The 20237-nt window shown below is 62.2% G+C and overlaps 1 protein-coding gene across 1 annotated transcript in view; it reads left to right on the plus strand.

Moving 5' to 3' along the window:
* The window catches only part of ANKRD11 (ankyrin repeat domain containing 11), a 96085-nt gene that overhangs the window by 74790 nt on the left and 1058 nt on the right, over window positions 1–20237 (plus strand). Inside the window, exons 3-11 of the mRNA XM_058674029.1 lie at window positions 3088–3235; window positions 6192–6330; window positions 9601–9771; window positions 9981–10184; window positions 10743–10885; window positions 11798–11945; window positions 12052–18278; window positions 19079–19177; window positions 19271–19414. Coding sequence (XP_058530012.1) covers window positions 3149–3235; window positions 6192–6330; window positions 9601–9771; window positions 9981–10184; window positions 10743–10885; window positions 11798–11945; window positions 12052–18278; window positions 19079–19177; window positions 19271–19414 — 7362 coding nt within the window. The 5' untranslated portion in view covers window positions 3088–3148. The remainder of the gene's footprint in view (window positions 1–3087; window positions 3236–6191; window positions 6331–9600; window positions 9772–9980; window positions 10185–10742; window positions 10886–11797; window positions 11946–12051; window positions 18279–19078; window positions 19178–19270; window positions 19415–20237) is intronic.

Here is a 20237-nt window from a genome sequence, read left to right on the forward strand (position 1 = left end):
AGTTACCCACAATGTGGACTCCCTGTGTTGGGGCTAGTGTGTCGCTTAGAAAGTTCTGTGGTTTTTTTTTTTTTTAAAGATTTATTTATTTTTATTGCAAAGTCAGAATTACAGAGAAGAAGACCTTCCGTCCAGTGGTTCACTCCCCAAGCAGCCACATTGGCTGGAGCTGAGCCAATCCAATGCCAGGAGCCAGGAACTTCCTCCGGGTCTCCCACGTGGGTGCAGGGTCCCAAGGCTTTGGGCCATCCTCAACTGTCCTTCCAGGCCACAAGCAGGGAGCTGGATGGAAAGTGGAGCTGCTGGGATTAGAACCGGTGCCTATATGGGATCCTGGTGCGTTCAAACCAAGGACTTTAACTGCTAGGCCACAGCACCAAACCCTCTGTGGGGTCTTAAAAGTCACTTTTAACCTGTAAATTTCTTTTTTTTTTTTTAATGTTCATAGATCTGGATTTTTTCCCATTGCCATTGTTATGTGTCATATCTGTGATGTGAACTGTGTATGTAGAGTTTATCTGTTACTCTCATTAAAGAATACAAGGAACAAGTGGAATGAATATTGAGGATGCATTTCATTTATTAGCCCTTCTACCCAACATGTGGAGTGGAAGTGAGTTGCCAGTGGCTTCGCTTTCCTGTCTCCTGCATCTGCACTCCCAGGCATCAGGATCCTGGGCGCGCATCCTGGTGCTTCCTTCACGGGTTTTTGGTGAGGCTCCCCCAGGCTGCTGTCCTCGCTGAGGTTGCTGGGCAGGGTCTCTGAGTTCTTCGTGCTCAGGCATGAGCATAAAGTACTGGGGGCCCTCCCCATTCTGACCTTGCACCGCAGGGCCCCAGCAGACCCGTCTGCGTGTCCTGAAGGCCGCCGAGGGTTCTGTGCAGCCCCAGGCACCTGGACCCTTTGTAGGGATTGTTTTTAAATAGTTAATGTCTTTAAGTCCTGTACTGCACATGATGGCAAAATTAAACACAAAACAGTTTGGTAGATAAGTGTCATGTCCTTCTTTGAATGATAATCAAATTAACTGTTAGCATCTTTATTCTGTTATAATTGAGATATAAAATGCATGCTTCTTCATTATATACATTATATAGTTGAAACCAGTAAGTCACAAACGCCAGGCAGTTTATTGCTGTATCAGAAACTTCCCTTGCTCTTTGCTTTCCTTGATTTATTTTTTTAGGATTTTTTTTTTAAGATTTATTCATTTTATTACAGCAAGATATACACAGAGGAGGAGAGACAGAGAGGAAGATCTTCCGTCCGATGATTCACTCCCCAAGTGAGCCGCAACGGGCCGGTGCGCGCCGATCCAAAGCCGGGAACCTGGAACCTCTTCCGGGTCTCCCACGCGGGTGCAGTGTCCCAAAGCATTGGGCCGTCCTCAACTGCTTTCCCAGGCCACAAGCAGGGAGCTGGATGGGAAGTGGAGCTGCCGGGATTAGAACCGGCGCCCATATGGGATCCCGGGGCTTTCAAGGCGAGGACTTTAGCCGCTAGGCCATGCCGCCGGGCCCTTACTCCTGCCTTTTGACTGGCCTGCTCTGTGGCTACATGGTGTTCGAGAGGGTGAACTCCAGTGGATGAAACATTTCACTGAGCTTGTTTGTGGTGGTTTTCCTGCCGTCGAAAGGCGGTCCTTCATGTGTGACACAAGCTGGTGGTTGGTCCTCCTGGAGTAGATGGGTCAGGTCCAGGCCAGGCTGTGGCGTGTGCTGACACTGGTCGCTGTCTGCCTTGGGCACAGGGCTGTTTCCATGCGTGCTTCCCTGTCCTCTCCCCCCTTGGAAGGCCGAGGAGAAATGGCCCGTGGCAGCGACTCCATCTACTGGTTGGCCATGTAGAGGCCGACGCAAGCCCCAAACATGTGAGCATTCACTTTAATTTTTTGAACTAAGACTTCTTTAATGTAGTTTCAGTCCTTTTTTAATCTGGTGCAAAACATTTTTTAAAAGATTTTTATTTTTATTGGAAAGTCAGATATACAGAGAAGGGAGACAGAGAGGAAGCTTGTTCACTCCCCAAGACGCCGCAGCAGCCAGACCTGCGCCAATCCGAAGCCAGGAGCCTCTTCCAGGTCTCCCGTGCGGGTGCAGGGCCCAGGGCCTTGTGCCTTGCTCCACTGCTTTCCCAGGCCACAGGCAGGGAGCTGGATGGGAAGTGGGGCCTTCTGCACTGCGCCACCTGCCTGCCTCGCTGTGTTCACTGGAGGACTTGCAGGTGAAAAACTGAATCATGAGTGGGCTGTTTGCTGGCATTTTCCTCATATACAGTACAGGTGTTTAACCTGCGGAGAAAGAGTGTGTGTGCGCACCCGTGCACGCAGCTCCCTAAAGACCCTCTGAATGTTCCTCAGTCCCCATCCATGGTGGCATCCTTGCCTCCTGCTGGTGCCCAGGCAACACTGGGATGTCAGGTGGCATTTTAGGTTGTCATGAAAGGAGTGGTGAGCTCACATACCCCTTACCCACCAGCCTGTGCATGAGGCAGGTCCTACCCCGTGTGGCTGGACATCCTGCTGCAGGCAGCCTGCTGTCATCCTAGCTGTGTCAGATCTTGGATTCGTTCTCAGCAGCCAGTGTGTTCTGAGTGAACTGGCTTTCTGAAGACCTCTGAATGACACAGCCTGTGGCTGTCTCTCTGAGGATTTTTCCTCAGCTGGGTGAGGATCCCAGGGCTGGGACACACTGCCCTGAGCCCCATCTACCTTTCGGCCTGGGAAGACTGCGTTCAGTCCCTCTCCTGCTGGGTTAGAAAGTGTCCTGAGGCAGCCCTACCCTTCTCCTTTGGCCAGGAACACAGTTACAGTGCGGGACTTGGGGGCCGCTGCTGTGTGTGAGTGGCCGTCGGATACAGGTGGGTTCCTGCAGGATGGTGTGGCATGTGGCTGAAACGAAGCCATCAACTGGTTTCATTTCTAGAATGTTTCTTCCTGTTCCATCGAGCTCAAAGGAGCAGGGAGGCTGTGACCTGAGGCATGGCTGGGCCTTTCTGCTGTGAGCCCTAGGTGTGTTCTGAGCGTGCTGGCTCTGGCTGCCTCTTGGTGTCGGGGAGCCTGACAGCTTCTGGGTCTTCTCTTGCAGCAGACGGTTGAGGACGAAGCGACGGCAGCATAAATGAAGACCACGTGAGGGGAGCAGAACGATGCCCAAGAGTGGGTGTTCTAGAACACCACAGCAAGACGACTTTTCTCTCAGCAACGACATGGTGGAGAAACAAACTGGGAAAAAGGTACTGCTCCCGCCGTGCACCGCTGCCCGCACATGCCGTGTGAAGCCCCAGGTCAGGGCTGTGAGGCTGGGTTCTGGTGCCGTTAGCTATGGACTCGGGTGTGAGATGCTTCTCCTACAGTGCAGAGTGGAGGTGGGGAGGACGCGGCCCTGCGGTGCACACCTGCTGTGCTGTTGTGCAGTGGGGGACATGGACCCTGTGTGTTCTGTGGAGATGGGTGTCTGGTGTCGTGGCTGCACAGTGCTGTGGCCAGCCCAGCTTTCCTCCCTGTTCCCTGCAGCTCTCATCTCTCTGAGCTGTGGTTTTCTGCACACTGCAAGCTGGGCCATGTTCCCTGGGGATAGCTCAGCTGTCGTTCTAAGACCTGGGGCCTGGTTTTGCCTCCTTGCCTGCAGTTCCTAAGGACAGGGATCTCGGGGTCCAGGTTGGAGCCATGTATGTGCCCAGCTTGTGGTCTGAGAGCAAGAAGAGTGCTAGATCCTGCCCTTGGCAAGCTGCAAGGCTCGGCTCTGCCTTGAGTCAGCGCTGGCAGGATAGGGATGAGAGTGGTGGTGGCCTGCCCACAGCCCACGACCTGGAGCGTCACCTGGAGCCAGGGGGGGTGTGAGGTGACCTCAGTTGCCAACTTGCAACACAGCCGTTAGCTTAATTTTCTGATTGCCCCATTGGAACTGGTGGTGCCGGAGCGTCCAGGCAGGGTTCCCCATCCCAGGAGCTGGGCCGAGGCTTGCTCAGCAGGAGTGCATTGTTGTTCTCTCTTCCCTACCACACTGCCCTGGAGACTGTGATGGTAGTAAGGGAGTGTGTCCCTGGTCCAGGGCTTACTGATTGGTTCAGACACAGACAGCGGGTTTCCACCTGCAGGGTCACTCCCCGCATGGCAGCCACAGCCAGGGGCCTCCCACCATCTTAAATAAGTGCACCACAGTCCCACCCCAACCCCGCCATTTCCTTATAAGTTATCCAAGAATGTTTGATGACAGTATTTTCCCTGAGCTCTTGGCCTGAGAGGCTGCTGTGGGGTCCCTCGTCCTTGGGAAGCAAGCACCCCTAGTTGCCAAGCCCAGGAGCACAGGGTGGCACTGCCTAGAATGGCAGCCTGCTACCCATACGACGGGGAGCACCACCTGCACGCCTCCCCTGGAGGCCAAGCTGCACTGTGACCTGGTGTCGCTCTCGTACACTGGGTATGGCTGTGCGAATACAGATTTTGGGGGGATAAATGTGACAGAGATGAATGAGTGTAGAGTCAGAACGCTGACGGCTGACGAGTGGGTCAGCATGGTCAACAGCCCTGAGTCAGCATGGCAGCATGCACGTGAGGACTCTGAGGACCTGCCGTGACCAGAGCCAAGGGAAGTCTTCATCTGACAGGATCGTGACCATGCTGCTGTGTGGAGTGTGCTGTGGTGCGCTGGGCTGCCGGGCACTGAGCACGATACATGGATGCCTGTAGCGATGGAAACACCTGTGAGGTGGCACTTGTCTCCTTCCTGGTCAGCGAGGGAAGCTGAGCCTGGGGCGTGTGGGCTGCAGGGGACTGGTCTGGATGCCCCGGTCCTATAGCAGTGCCCCCTCTTCAGATCCGGCCTCCTGCTGATGTGGTCTGGGAGGTGGCACGCTGGAGACCCAGGCTCCAGCCTGGCTCACCAGTTGTGGACATTTGAGAAGTGAACCCTCCAATGGAAGATCTCTCACTCTGCCTTTCAAATCAATAAATCTTCGAAAAGAAACTTCCATTGTCTGTTCATTGAGTTTAGCCTGTAACGTTGTACCTGCTCTTTCCGTTTTTTGGTAAGACACTCCAGGTCCTCTGTCGAATGAGAGGTGTGCGGCCTGGCATTGTCAGAACGGGAGACGCTCAGTCCCTGAAATCAGGGATCAGGTGGAGTGGACCCATCAAGCCAACTGCTGGGAGCCCACACACAGCCTGTGTTCTGGCGGGTGCTGCAGCCCGGCTGGGTGACTCTCAGCGACCCCAGCCAGGCCTACGCCCACACCCAGACCCAGTGTGTGTCAGCGGGTGCTGATGTGGAGTTGGCCAGCTGTCTCCAGGCAGACAGACTGACGGTGCCGAGGAACCTGATGAGGGTCAGGGATGTGGCACCTGGAGCTGCTTCTGGGTCTCCACATGGTGCAGGAACCCAAGGACTTGGGCCGTCCTCCGTTCCTTTCCCAGGCCACAAGCAGGGAGCAGCCAGGACACAAACTGCCGCCCATAGTGTGATGCCAGCACTGCAGTCAGAAGCTTAGCTCGCGGTACCACAATGCTGGCCCCTTGTTTACAAGTTACTTTCAGTTATTTAGAAGTCAGGGGTCTTCCATTCTCCGGCTCACACTCTGAATGTCCCCACCTCATGGAAACCCCAAACCTTGAGCTTCAACACATGTGTGCCCTTTGTCCGGGGCATGAACCCAAGCATGTGAGGTAGCACCTGCTACGTCCACGAGTGGCTCCGGCACCTGTCCTCTGGCTTTCAGTGCAGCTGCGGCCATCACAGGGTCCTCTACTGACCTCTGTCCTGGCCTCCCTGTCCGTGTGCACTTTGGGTTCCAGCTTCCAGGGGTGCCCCCCAGGGTGCCGAGGGTGGCTCCTGACAGGGCTCCCTGCAGGGTACAGTGAGGGGCTCTCAGTGAGGGCCTTCTGTTTGTACCTTCCACCCCACCCCTCAGGTCTTGGGTTGGAGCTGCTGCACGGAGGTTGCACATGGCTATGTGGCTGTGCACAGTAGCACCCTAGGTTTCTGCTCATGATGTCCCCCCCACAAGAGTAGGGACAAGTGTAGGACACGTGGGGTGCCTCATGCAGCTGCCCCTTGAGGATACCGGACGGGCCAGGATGCCCTGTGAGCGAGCAGACAGGAGGGGCTGGGGATTGCCTAAGAGCCTCAGCCCCGAGTGAGCTTGCAGCAGGTGAGGGTTTGGAGGTGGCTGAATGCATCACTTTCTCTCCTAGGATAAAGATAAAGTTTCCCTCAACAAGACGCCAAAGCTGGACCGCAATGATGGAGGCAAGGAGGTGAGAGAGCGTGCGACCAAACGGAAGCTCCCCTTCACCGTGGGGGCCAATGGAGAGCAGAAGGACTCTGACACAGGTACAGCCCTCCCACCCCCCTAGCCCCGGCAGAGGGACCATGAGGGCAGGGACAGGCTGCACTGTCCCTGTGAGCCACAGACACCTGAGCCTGAGTCTAGTTAGTAGCAAAGGCCAGCCTTCCTGGACGTGGTCAGGGCAGCTCCAGCACCGTCCCCTCACCTCAGCAGGCTTCCCTCTGTGCGACTCCTGGGTGGACTGCAGGAGCTTCAGCTACTCCAGGGGTACAGGGCCAGCAACCATGGACCCTACTGTTGGATGTGTTGGAGGACAGGAAGGTTGCAGAGGCTGTGGGCGAGCTGTGGGGAGACCTAGCCATGGGAGGGGTGCAGGACAGAGGGCAGATGTCTGCACTCCTGTTGGGGCCATGTTTGGTGGTAGCTGAGGGCTTGAAGTCGGGCTCCAAGATGCCCATGAATTCTGAGGATCAGTAGCAGGAGCGCTGAAGGCGGACACCACTGCCCAGGGGATCATGCTTCTTGCTCGGAGCCACACAGCCTTCCCTTCTGCAGGCCAAGCCATGCCTGGTGAGGCCAAGCACCCTCTGGTCCCAGGAGTGTGACCTCTGCAGAGGGGAGAGTCCAACTGTGTTGGTGCCCTGCAGGGCCATGGGGTGCTGCCTTTACCAGCCACCTTTATGACACTCACCTGAGCAGAAGCCGCTCCTCTCGCTGCCGGAGCGGCTGGCCCCTGGTGTGAGCCACAGCTCGTTCACTGCTCCCCTCCTGGGCAATCACTTGGTGCCACTTGCTGCTACCTGTGAGTGAGCCAGCCCAGCTCTCAGTGCTGTCACATGGACAGGACAGGGCTGCTGTACTGTCTCCTGCTCTGGGCCCAGGGCACCAAGGGGACACAGACTATTGGCTGTGTACGGGAAGATGCTGGGTGTGACTGGCGGGGCCCGGTCTCCTGGGTCTGGGTCCCTCCTCCTCTGGCCACCCGTGGCTCTCACAGCTTTCCCAGATGTGACAGGGACACACAGTCCTCCCCTTCTTCACACCTTGTCACAGGACTTGCTGACCTACCACCGCAGGAGGATGCTCAGCCTGGGGCAAGCTGGGAACACATCTGCCCCTGGGTGGCAGGGCGGGAGCGGGGAGGCGTCCTCCATCAGCTGCTGCACACTCTGGCTCGGCCAGGAGCCCAGTCCAGCGTGCCCTGGGGGTGCAGGGCCATCACTGCCTCCTCCCAGGTGCCCTAGTTGGGTCGGAGTAGGGCTCGAGCCAGCTGTCTGGTTGGGCATGCTGGCCTTGTAAGTGGGGGCTGAATCCACAGCCCTGCAGTTCTGACCCTCAGAGATCACTGTTGGGTAGTGTGGCATTCAGCTCCAGGTTGGGTGGCTGGGCCTGTCCCCTCCTGGGAGCAGCTCTGGGGTATGACCTCAGACTACAGGGGGCCTCACCCAGCAGAGCCTCAGGAGGGTGGGTGTGCAGTAACCTGTGAATACAGAGATGGGGGGGGTCATTGTTGAAACCTCTCTGACCTCTGGGGGAGGGTCTGCTCTAGTATGTGGCCTAGCTGGGCAGGATGACAGTGTGGGTCGCTGTTTTTCCACTGTGCTTCTGCACCATGAAAGTGAGCAGTGATGGTGGGCCTGTTCTGTCCCAGGGGTGTCTGCACCCTTCATACCAACAGCATGTCACTGTGACCACGAGCTGCTGGGGACAGTACCAGGGCAAGTAGTGCATGGGGTTCTAAGCATTCCCAGGGCTGGGCATGCTGGACAGGCCTGGGACCATCAGGTAGCTGGCAGATGTGTGTTGATTCCCTGTTTCCCAACCTTTGAGTAAGAACGACAGTTGTTTCCCAACTGGGTGTCCAGGTGGCGTGCAGGCCATCTGTGGCACTCAGCACCTCAGGCTGCTGTGTTTGAGAGGCCAGGTGGGACAGGCGCCGTTTCCATTGGGAGTTGTGGGGACTGGAGTGTTGTCCGTGAGCTCCTCCTGTTTAAAGTCTTGGCTTTCAAAGGCCACACTGTTGTGCTGTAGCAGTACTAACACTGGTCAAGACGTTGGACTGAAGTCCTGACCCTGCCAGCGCAGACCCTGGAATTCAACGGTCATGGCTGGTCCCTGCCACGGGCCTGCCTGCCAGCCAGTGGTTCCACGGAGGTGTGGCGTTCACGGCGTCTTCCTCTGCCAGGCCTCCCAAGGAGCTGCCTAAGGGACGCCCGCAGAGCTTGGCCTCCCCACATCTCAAGCCATCCTCTGCCGACTCTCCCTCCTGGACCTGCCTGTGTTCCACTTTGGCTGGGCTGCACTTGGGATGGGATGCACGTGACCGTCCCATCTCTCCCTTGGAAGCAGCTTTGGGCAGCCCCTCCCATTTCCAGACGAGACGGGCAGCATGGCCTGGGCAGGGTTTGCTGCCCTGTGGCTGCAGCTGTGTGGGCTCTGCAGCTGTCCTGGCTGCAGGCATCTGGTGGGGGTAGGTGAGTGGCCTGGGTCCTCTCTGGGCACACCCCCAGGGGATGGGAGCTGTGGGAGAGCAGAGAAGGGGGCATCCCCTGCTTCCTTGAGCATTGCCGGGGGACAAGGGAGTCCCTGGACACAGCAGGCACCCCACAGGCGCAGGCCAGCTCTGTGTCCTTGCCCAGAGACGTCTGGACCCAAGTGATACACAGGTGGGCTCCTGGCCATCTTGCCAGGTTCCTGTGACATCCTGCAGGGAGTTGTGCTTGGGGAGGATGTACCTCAAGTGAGAGCTGGATCCAGGCCTGGGACCCACACTTCCCCGCACAGCCCAGAGGCAAGACTGGCCCACTGGTCCCCAGCTGCAGTGCTCAGGAGGAACAGGTGCCACTCCAGCCCTGATCCTGTCCCATCGTGCGTCCCCTGGGAGGGTGTGTGCTTCTAGAGGGTTGTGTGGGACACGCCTCAGTTTAGGGATCTGAGGCGCACGGCCGCTGCCACCCTGTGGATGACATCAACAGGAGGCCTGTGAAAGGTGCAAACCAGGAGCTGTGTGTGCTGAGTTGGGATGTGGGCAGCCTCCTTGGCGCCATCCATGTTGGGGGCTGCGAGGCTGGCGTGCCCCCAGGAACCCCGTGGCGTGCGGGGAAGGTGGCTGGAGGGGCGTGCTCTGTGTCTTCTGTGCCTCCACTGTCTGCTCGAGGAGAGTGGGGAAGGATAGTCCGTCCCAGCCACTCGTGTGCTTCCAGCATAGCCTGTCTGGGGGCCAAGTCCTCCCAGAGCTCACCTGTCGCTCTGGAAGCTGCTGGTGGAGTGCAGGGCCTCTGTGCCATGAACTCCCTCTCTTTCCTGCCTCACAGAGAAGCAGGGTCCCGAGCGGAAGCGGATCAAGAAGGAACCCGCCACACGCAAGGCGGGCCTGCTGTTCGGCATGGGGCTGTCTGGGATCCGAGCCGGCTACCCCCTCTCCGAGCGCCAGCAGGTGGCGCTCCTCATGCAGATGACTGCAGAGGAGTCTGCAAACAGCCCAGGTAGGCCCCAAGCCTGGGGAGGGACCTCACAGTGCGTGCCCCCCCCCCCCGGCGTGCTGGGGTGGAGGTGGTCAATGCGTGCACCCCCGGGCACGCTGGGGCTGCTGGTTCCAGCACGGGTGTCCCCTTTGTCCTGATGGGAAAGGCTGGGTGCTGTGTGGGACCACAGCCAGTAATGCCCTGCCCCCCGCCCCGCCCTTGGCTCACAGTTGACACGACGCCAAAGCACCCCTCCCAGTCCACAGTGTGTCAGAAGGGCACACCCACCTCTGCCTCCAAGACCAAAGACAAAGTGAACAAGAGGAACGAGCGTGGGGAGACGCGCCTGCACCGGGCTGCCATCCGGGGTGACGCCCGCCGCATCAAGGAGCTCATCGGGGAGGGCGCAGACGTCAATGTCAAGGACTTTGCAGGTGAGCCAGGCCAGCCGTGTCCTGGGGAGAGGCAGCTGGACAGAGCAGGGGTGGGAGAGGGGTGTTCTTCCAGCTTGTGCCACCACCGCCCACAGCGTGTCTTCCCGGGAGCCTGAACCCTCCAGCTCATTTGACTGGCAGCTCAGCTGGAGGACACGATTTGCTTTGCTGTGTTCCAAAATCCCCAGTTTCACAACTCGGGAAGTTCCCTGTCACCCCAGCAGAGGGCGCCCTGTGCCGTGCACCCAGTCTCCCCGTTTGTCGCTCAGGTGGAGTGAGCCTCACGCTCCAGGCTGAGCCAGGCCCCAGTCACCTGAAGTGGCGTGAGACCCTCTAGTGAGAGCCCAGGGGCACCAGGTCACCGCTGCCCACTACAGCAGCTCTCCTACATGGGACGCAGGGAGGGGAGCCCTGTCTTTACAATGCAGAAGATGCCTGCCGGGGGAGGCCTTCTCCCGCGTGTGGCTGCCTGGGCCCCCCACGCACAGCCATGCCCTGCCTGGACACGGGAGGGCACGTCTGGAGGACTCCTGACTGCATCCAAGCCTCTGTTTCCAGGCTGGACAGCGCTGCATGAGGCATGTAACCGGGGCTACTACGACGTTGCCAAGCAGCTGCTGGCCGCAGGCGCAGAGGTCAACACCAAGGGTCTGGATGACGACACACCCCTGCATGACGCCGCCAACAATGGCCACTACAAGGTGGGCATCCCTGCCCCCCGTGGCTGCCGTCACCCCAGCCCCTGGGCACATTGCCACCCAAGAGCCTGGCTGGGTTGGCCCGAGCCCTCAGTCTCCATGATGAATACCAGGCATGCGTGACAGGCCAGAAGCCGAGGACTGAAGACTGCCCGGTAGGACAGAAGCTGTGTGATGTGCCGCTCTCAGCTCCCTCTGGCTTCACCACAGGGCTGCTGCGGCGAAACGCTTGAGAGTCGGACAAGTGCTGGAGGCTGCCTCCGTGTGGGAGGCAGCAGTCCAGAGGGGAATGGCCATTGAGGTCCTCCTTGAACAGCTGTATCCAGGCTTGAAAGATGCCCAGGGCTGGACGCCCTGGAGACACGGTGGGGCAGGCAGGGCAGTTGTGACCTGGAATCTGGGCATGACCTCTGAAGACCCAGTCACCTGGACCCCAAGTCTCGAGGGTTTGCACACCACCGAAGGATGTGGTGTGCTCCCACCTTGGGGTGCAGGGCTCCTGGCAGCTCAGGGGCCATGGTGGACATGGATGCTGTCGGCTCACACTGGGCTGTAGCTGAGTCAAGTCGAGTCGAGTTGTCCTACTCAGGTTCCGCGTGTCGCTGCCCCGGGTGTAGGAGCAGAGCTGTGCACCTGCAGCATCCCTGTGTGGAATCAGACAAGGAGACTGAACCAGCAGATCTAAAACCCGCTCCCTTTGCACCCTGGGAACTGTCCCCCAACGGGCCAATGAGCTTTCTGCCAGGAAGGGGGCACCCTGGAGAGAAGACTGAGGAGGAATGGTGGAGCAAGGACCAGGACGGGTGGCCATGGAGGGGTCAGGACCTGCACTGCTGTTCCCTGGTGGGCCACGTGGTTGTGGCGCAGGCAGGCAGGCAGGCAGACGTGGGCCTCACTGTGGCCCTTCTCTTGCAGGTGGTGAAGCTATTGCTGCGGTATGGAGGAAATCCCCAGCAAAGCAACAGAAAAGGCGAGACCCCACTCAAGGTGGCCAACTCCCCCACCATGGTGAACCTGCTGCTGGGCAGAGGCACCTACACCTCCAGCGAGGAGAGTCCCACCGGTAAGCTGCCGGGGGCCGCTCGGGGGGAGCCCCCGCCCACAGCCTCCCGCTTGTGTCGCCTGCAGCCTGGCTCCCCGCCATGACGTCTCCCTCCCTGTCTCCACAGACAGCTCCGAAGAGGAGGACGCCCCGTCCTTCGCCCCATCCAGCTCAGTGGACGGCAACAACACGGACTCCGAGTTTGAGAAGGGCCTCAAACACAAGGCCAAGAACCCCGAGCCCCAGAAAACCACAACGCCCGTCAAGGACGAGTATGAGTTTGACGAGGACGATGAGCAGGACAGGGTGCCCCCCGTGGACGACAAGCATTTGCTGAAAAAGGACTACAGGAGAGAAGCCAGGTCCAGTGGCTGTATCTCCATACCTAAGATGGAGGTCAGAAGTTTCCCGAAAAACCACACGGTCGCACCCAAGAAAGCAGTCCACCGTATCCTGTCGGACACGTCGGACGAGGAGGACAGCGGCCTCGCCGTGGGGCCCGCAGAGAAGCTGAGGCTCGCGGCACATGCGGTGGTGCCCACCAGTAAGACGCGCGAGTCTTCTAATGCCAAGCAGCAAAAAGAGAAAAATAAGGTGAAAAAGAAGCGGAAGAAAGAGCCCAAAGGCAAGGAAGTGCGGTTTGGGAAAAGGAGTGACAAGTTCTGCTCCTCCGAGTCAGAGAGCGAGTGCTCGGACAGCGACGAGGACGACGGGGACTCGGCGGGGAGCTCGGGCTGCCTCAAGGGCTCCCCCCTGGTGCTCAAAGACCCCTCGCTGCTCGGCTCGCTCTCCGCTTCCTCTGCCTCCTCGCATGGCAGCGCCGCAGTCCAGAAGCATAGCGCCAACCACGCAGACCCCCACGCCAAACCCTGGCACACGGACAACTGGAAAACCATCTCCTCCCCGGCCTGGTCCGAGGTGAGCTCCCTGTCAGACTCCACGAGGACGAGACTGAGCAGCGAGTCTGACTACTCCTCGGAGAGCTCCAGCGTGGAGTCGCTGAAGCCGGCCCGCAAGAAGCAGGAGCCCCGCAAGCGCGCAGGGCTGCCGAGCGCGCCCGAGCGGAAGGGCGTCTTCCACGGCAGCGCCGACGGCGCCATCGCCAGGCTGGACAAGGAGGGCAAGGTGGTGAAGAAGCACAAGGCCCGGCACAGACACCGGGAGCGGGGCAAGGGGGCCTGCGCGGGCGGCCAGGAGCTGAAGCTGAGGGCCTTTGCCTACGAGTACGAGGACGCGAGGCCCAAGGTGGACAAGGCCGTGCTCTTGGACGACGCCCCCGGCGACGGCAGCAAGGCCAGGGCGCTGCGGCACGAGCGAGACCACTTTAAGAAAGACGAGAAGCTGGGCAAGCTCAAGGCCGAAGACAAGGACTGGCTCTTCAAGGACGAGAAGGCGCTGAAGAGAGCCAAGGACGCGGGCAGGGCCTTCCGGGAGGACCGAGAGCGCGCGGGCAAGGGCGAGAAGGAGAAGGCCGCCAGGGAGGAGAAGCTGCGGCTCTACAAGGAGGAGCGCAAGAAGAAGTGCAAAGACCGGCCCTCCAAGCTGGAGAAGAAAAGCGACGGGAAGGAGGACAGGGGGCCCAAGGAGAAGGACAAGACCTTCCGAGACGAGAAGGAGAAGCTCAGGAAGGACAAGGCGCACCGGGAGGAGCCCGGGCTGGACGACTACTGCGGCAAGAGCCAGTTCCTGGACACGGAGGACAGCAAGCTGAGCCTCTCGGACGAGCAGCCCGAGCGCTGGTTCTCCGACCTCTCCGACTCCACCTTCGATTTCAAAGGGGAAGACAGCTGGGACTCGCCGGTGACGGAGTACAGGGACATGAAGGGCGACTCTGTGGCCAAGCTCATCCTGGAGACGGTGAAGGAGGACAGCAAGGAGCGGAAGCGCGAGGCCAAGGCCCGCGAGAAGCCGCGCGACCTGCGGGACGCCTTCTTCCGGAAGCGGGACCGGGACTACGTGGACAGAGGCGCCGAGAAGCGCAAGGAGCAGGCCGAGAAGCACAGGGGCCTCCCCGGCTTCCTGCCCGAGAAGGACAAGAGGAGGAGGGACGGCGACCGCAAGGAGGCCCTGGACGGCGCCAAGGAGCGGAAGGAGGCCCACCGGGAGGACGCCAAGGAGCACGGCTGTGAGGCCGACTTGCGGGGCCTGGAGCCCTGGGAGAGGCACCACCCCGGCCGCGACAAGGACAAGAGGGACGGCCCCGACAAGGAGAGGAGGGAGAAGGCGAAAGCCGAGAAGTACAAGCCCGTCCTGGACAAGTGCCCGAAGGACAAGGACCTGGACAAGTGCTTCCGGGACAAGAAGGACGCCAAGGAGAAGCACAGGGACAAGGAGAGGAGGGCGTCGCTGGAGCCGGCCCGGGAGCGCAAAGACCGGCTCCTCCCGGGCCCCGCCTCCGAGGACTTCCCCGAGAAGAAGGGCAAGGAGAAGAGCTGGTACATGGCCGACATCTTCACGGACGAGAGCGAGGACGACAAGGAGGCGCGGGAGGACGGCAGGGAGCCGCACGCCGGCGACAGGCACAGGAAGCCCCCCGCCGGCGACAGGGCGCACGCGGACAAGCCCAAAGACAAGGACTCGCGGGAGAAGAGGAAGGACGGGGGCAAGGACAGGAAGGACAAGATTCCTGAGAAGGCCAAGGAGAAGAGGGACAAGGAGTCCGCGGACAGGGGCAAGGACAGGCGCGAGCGGGCCTCGGGGGACGGCGCCCTGGAGAGGAGGGCCAGGCAGAAGCTCCCCGACAAGGCGGACAGGCGGCACTGCTCCGAGGACAAGGTCAAGAGCAGGCACCGGGAGAAGGCCGAGCGAGACCACGGCCGGGAGAGGAAGGCGGCCCGGGGCTCGGACGTGGAGCGCAGCCTGCTGGAGAAGCTGGAGGAGGAGGCGCTGCACGAGTGCGGGGAGGACGCGCACGACCGCATGAGCGAGGTCTCGTCCGACAGCTTCACGGACCGGGGGCAGGACCCCGGCCTGAGCGCCCTCCTCGAGGTGACCTTCACCGAGCCGGCCCTGGACGACAAAGCCAAGGAGGCCTGCGGCCTGCCCGAGAAGCTGCGGGAGAAGGAGCGGCACAGGCACTCCTCGTCCTCGTCCAAGAAGAGCCACGAGCGCGAGCGGGCCAGGAAGGAGAAGGCCGAGAAGAAGGAGCGGGCCGAGGAGCGGCAGGGCGGCCAGGCCGAGAAGGAGCCGCCGGGCGCCGAGCCCTGCGCCACGCCCTACGGTGTGGGCGCCGACACGGACGGCGTGCTCGAACGCGCCGTGGACTTGCTGTCGGCCGAGAAGAAGGACAGGAGCGAGCCCGAGCGAGAGCCCCCCAAGAAGGCGGAGAAGGAGCTCAAGCCGTACGGGTCGGGCGCCGGCAGCCTCCTGAAGGAGAAGAAGAGGAGGGAGAGGCACCGCGACAAGTGGCGCGAGGAGAGGGACAGGCACCGTGACAGGCACGCCAGGGACAAGGACAAGGCCCGGGACGAGAGCCTGCGGCTCGGGGAGACCCGAGGGAAGGAGAAGGGCGACGCGGCCAAGGTGAGCAGCAGCAGTGACAAGCCCCCGGCGCCCCCGCCGCCGCCGCCGCCGCCCCGGGACGCGGGCAGGAAGGACGCCCGGCCACGCGAGAAGCTGCTGGGCGACGGCGACCTCATGATGACCAGCTTCGAGAGGATGCTGTCCCAGAAGGACCTGGAGGTGGAGGAGCGGCACAAGCGGCACAAGGAGCGCATGAAGCAGATGGAGAAGATGCGGCACCGGTCGGGGGACCCGAAGCTCAAGGACAAGGCCAAGGCAGTTGACGAGGGCCGCAAGAAGAGCCTTGACCTGCCCCCCAAGAAGCCGCCGGGGCCGGAGCCTCTGTGCAAAGACCGGAAGCTCAAGGAGTCGGCGCCCACTCCGCCGGCCGGCCCCGAGAGCAAGCCGCACGCAGGCCCAGGCGCCGAACCCAAAGACTGGCTGGCAGGGCCTCCCCTGAAGGAGGGGCTGCCCGCCTCCCCCAGGCCCGACCAGGGCCGGCCCACGGGGGTGCCCACGCCCACCTCGGCGGTGTCCTGCCCCAGCTACGAGGAGGTGATGCACACACCCCGGACCCCGTCCTGCTCGGCTGAGGACTACACGGACCTCGTGTTCGACTGCGCCGACTCCCAGCACCCGATAGCCGTCTCCGCTGCCTCCACCAACGCCTGCTCCCCCTCCTTTTTCGACAGATTCTCCGTGGCCCCGAGTGGGCTTCCGGAGAACCCAAACCAGACGTCCACGCGGCCTCTGTCCACAAACCTGTACCGCTCTGTGTCTGTGGACGTCCGGAGGACCCCCGAGGAAGAGTTCAGCGTCGGGGACAAGCTGTTCCGGCAGCAGAGCGTCCCCACTGCCCCGAGCTACAGCTCCCCGGTGCAGCAGCTGCTGGAGGACAAGGGGCCCCTGCAGGCTGTGCCCACGGACAAGTGCGCCTGCCTGTCCCCGGACTACTACTCCTCGGACTACGGCCTCCCCTCCCCCAAGGCCGAGGCCCTGCACTGCCCGCCTGCGGCCGTGGTCGGCGTCACCCCCGCCCCGGACGGCGTCTTCTCCAGTTTACAGGCCAAGTCCTCCCCCTCTTCCAGAGGTGAACTGCTGGCCCCCGACCTGGGCCTCCCCCTGGATGCCACCGAGGACCAGCAAGCCACCGCCGCCATCATCCCCCCAGAGCCCAACTATCTGGAGCCCCTGGACGAGGGCCCGTTCAGCGCGGTCATCACCGAGGAGCCCGTCGAGTGGACTCACCCCGCGGCCGAGCAGGCCCTGCCCTCCGAGCACCCCGTGGGCTGGCCTGTGGGCTCAGACCTCCTGCTCAAGTCTCCCCAGCGGTTCCCCGAGTCCCCGCGGCACTTCTGCCCCGCCGAGCCCCTCCCCCCGGGCGCCCCCGGACCCTTGGGTGCCTCAGAGACCTCATACCCCGTCTCTCCCGTGTCCTACCCTTTGCCAGTTCCCGAGCCGGGGCTGGAGGAAGCCAAAGACCACGGGGTGGAGGAGCTGCCGGTCACGGTCGCAGTCGCGGTCACCACGGCCGAGGAGGCTGCCCCCTGTGCACCTCCTCCGCGGCTAGGGCCCTTTTTCAGCAGCTGCACCCCCCTCCCCGATCCCCCACTGCCCATAGACCCTGAGCCCGCATGTGGGACGGCTGTGGCCCCCGCGGAGCCCCTGGGGCCCTTAGAAAACACCTTCCTGGACAGCAGCCAGAGCCTGCCTGCCCTTGGCCAGGTGGGGCCGGTGACCTGGTCGGACGCCTTCCCCACCTCCGAGGACGACCTGGACCTGGGGCCCTTCTCGCTGCCCGAGCTGCCTCTGCAGACTAAAGATGTCCCAGAAGTCGAAAGTGAGCCCACCGACGAAGGGCTGGCTCCTCTCGAGAAGGCTCCTCCGGGGGCCCCTGTGGCCGTGGAGGGCGGCAGTGTCCCTGCCCTGACCACGGAGGAGCAACACGCCCTGACCCCAGACCAGACATCCAGCCGGCTCCCCACCGAGCCCGAGCCCGAGCCCGGACGGGAAGGGCCCAGGCTGGAGCCGGCTCCGGCAGGCGTGGTGGACGCAGGGCCCGCTGTGGCCACCGACAGGGTTCCCGAGGCCTTGGACTCCCTCCCGGGGTCCGGGGCGCCTAGACAGCAACCTCCGCAGGGCGAGGACCAGGAGACCGAGGCTGCTGACCCTCCGGCCACCTCCCACTGCGCGCCCGATGTCCCCCCCACGGACAGCTCCACGCCGGCCCAAGCTGTGGACAGCAGCGGGCGGGCCGAGGCGGAGCTGGCACCCACCCACGCGCCTGCCCCAACAGGGAGCCCGCTGGGTGGCCCGGCATCCGAAGCCACGGAGCAGGAGCCCAAGCCTTCCGCCGAAACCCCCCGAGCCCCCAAAGTGGAGGAGATCCCCCAGCGCATGACCAGGACTCGGGCCCAGATGCTGGCCAGTCAGGGCAAGCAGAGCGCACCTGTGGCCGAGCGGGAGGCCCCGGCCGCCCCGGCTGCCAGGACCAAGGGCCGGGGCTCCGAGGACGACGACACGCAGGCCCAGCACCCACGCAAGCGGCGCTTCCAGCGCTCCAGCCAGCAGCTCCAGCAGCTGCACACGTCCACGCAGCAGACGCGCGAGGTCATCCAGCAGACACTGGCCGCCATCGTGGACGCCATCAAGCTGGACGCCATCGAGCCCTACCACAGCGACAGATCCAACCCCTACTTTGAGTACCTTCAGATCCGCAAGAAGATCGAGGAGAAGCGCAAGATCCTGTGCTACATCCCGCCCCAGGCGCCCCAGTGCTACGCCGAGTACGTCACCTACACCGGCTCCTACCTCCTGGACGGCAAGCCGCTCAGCAAGCTCCACATCCCCGTGGTGAGTGGCCGGGGCCTCCCGGGCTCTGCACTGCCGCCTCCACCGGCCAGGCTGCTGCTCTCTGTCCCCCACTGTCCCGGCTGTGGCGCAGTGTGCTGGCAGGGCCACTCGTGTCCGGGAGAGCAAGCTCCCTGCTGGAACACTAGGGCCACATGTGGCCCTCTAGGACACCCCCCAAGGGGGTATGGCTAGCCTGAAGCAGAACCGTCTCCCCGGGACCCGAGCCACTGGGTACTCGGCTGAGGTGCTGCTCAATGGGCCTCGGCTGTGGCCCCACAGAGACCCGAGCCGCAGGCCCCAGCCAGGACTGAGAGCAAGCATGCAAGCCAGGCTTTGGCATCTCCTGCCCTGCCCCATCCTGGGCTCAGGAATGCCCCCGGCTCAGGGGTGGCTTTCCTTTGCCACTCCACAGGCGGGGGGTGGGGGGCATGGGTACCGCATGGCCACACATCCTCTCCTTGCCTGCCTCAGGGTGGGAGTTTGCCTGCCTCCCATGCCCCCGTCGGTCCGTGGGCCAGGAAGGGTGAGCACTGCTCTCTGCCCAGCACCGCGAAACCCAGGCTGTCTGCCCTGGGCCTTGAGCTGTAGCCCATGTGCGTAAGGCCTTCATGCGGGACTGTGCACTGGCCGTTTCTGTCCTGGCCCTGCGCGGCCCGCTTGGTTAAGTGCCAGAAAGGGGCTTGAGACCCCACCGTGGGTAAGGGGGCTCGGCCCGCTAGCCAGGGTCCACACCCCTCACAGTCTCACTGGAGTGGGGAGGGGGGCTGGTCCTGCTGCTCTGACCGCCCCTGCCCCTGCAGATTGCGCCCCCTCCCTCTCTGGCGGAGCCCCTGAAGGAGCTGTTCAAGCAGCAGGAGGCGGTGCGAGGGAAGCTGCGTCTCCAGCACAGCATCGAACGGGTACGGGCCGGGGCCGGGGGGCTCTGGGGAGGGGAGTGGTGGGCCTGTGTCGGGCCTGGGTCCCCACTGCCCACTCCCCTCTGCTGCCTCCAGGAGAAGCTGATCGTGTCCTGTGAGCAGGAGATCCTGCGGGTTCACTGCCGGGCCGCCAGGACCATCGCCAACCAGGCAGTGCCATTCAGCGCCTGCACCATGCTGCTAGACTCCGAGGTCTACAACATGCCCCTCGAGAGCCAGGTCCGTGCCCCCGCCCGCTCCCGGGGCAGCCCCCTTCCCGAACTCGCTGCCTCCCCAGGCTGTGCACCCGGGCCCAAGCTGTCACCGTTGGGACCCCAGGCCGTGCGGCTGGGGCCAAGGGGACAGGGTCGCGGACAGGCTGGAGCAGCTCCCTAGACACAGGCACGCGGGGAGTCCCGCAGCACCTGCCCCACAGGAGCCGACCTGCGTGCTCAGGAATCTCCCGGGACTTCCGACACAATGCTCCCACGCTGCCCTGGCCTGGGACTCACACCTCCCCTTGGGGCCGACTCCCATGGCACGTGCCCCAGTGGCCCCTCAGCAGCCGCGGGGGCCCTGAGTGCCACCAGGGCTTGCCGTGGGTGACCCCAAGGGCCCAGAGGGGCAAGTTCCCACGTGAGGCTGTCTCTCTTCCCCTGCAGACCTCTGCTGCGGGGGGCGGCCGAGAGGTGGCCAAGCCCACTCAGGACCCTCAGTCACCAGCTCAGGCTCAGACATCTGCTGAAAGAATCCGCTCCCCTTTGTGAAAAGGGGAAGAAAGCAGGAAAGCTGGGCAGGCCTTGTGGCTTAATAGGATAAACCTCCGCTTACAGTGCCAGCATCCCATGGGTGCCGGTTCGAGTCCTGGCTGCTCCACTGCTGATCCAGCTCCCTGCTAACCCTGGAAAGCAGTGGAGAATCGCTCAAGCCTGGGGACCATCCAGGTGGGAGACCTGGCTTCAGCCTGGCCCAGTGATTGCCGCCACAGCCATCTGGGGAGTGTCCTAGGGAGAACCCCCTCTCTGTCCCCTTAACTCTGCCTTTCAGATAAAGGGGATGTGGG

This window comes from Ochotona princeps, chromosome 16 (assembly GCF_030435755.1).
Source record: "Ochotona princeps isolate mOchPri1 chromosome 16, mOchPri1.hap1, whole genome shotgun sequence".
In the NCBI taxonomy this organism is placed as follows: domain Eukaryota; kingdom Metazoa; phylum Chordata; class Mammalia; order Lagomorpha; family Ochotonidae; genus Ochotona; species Ochotona princeps.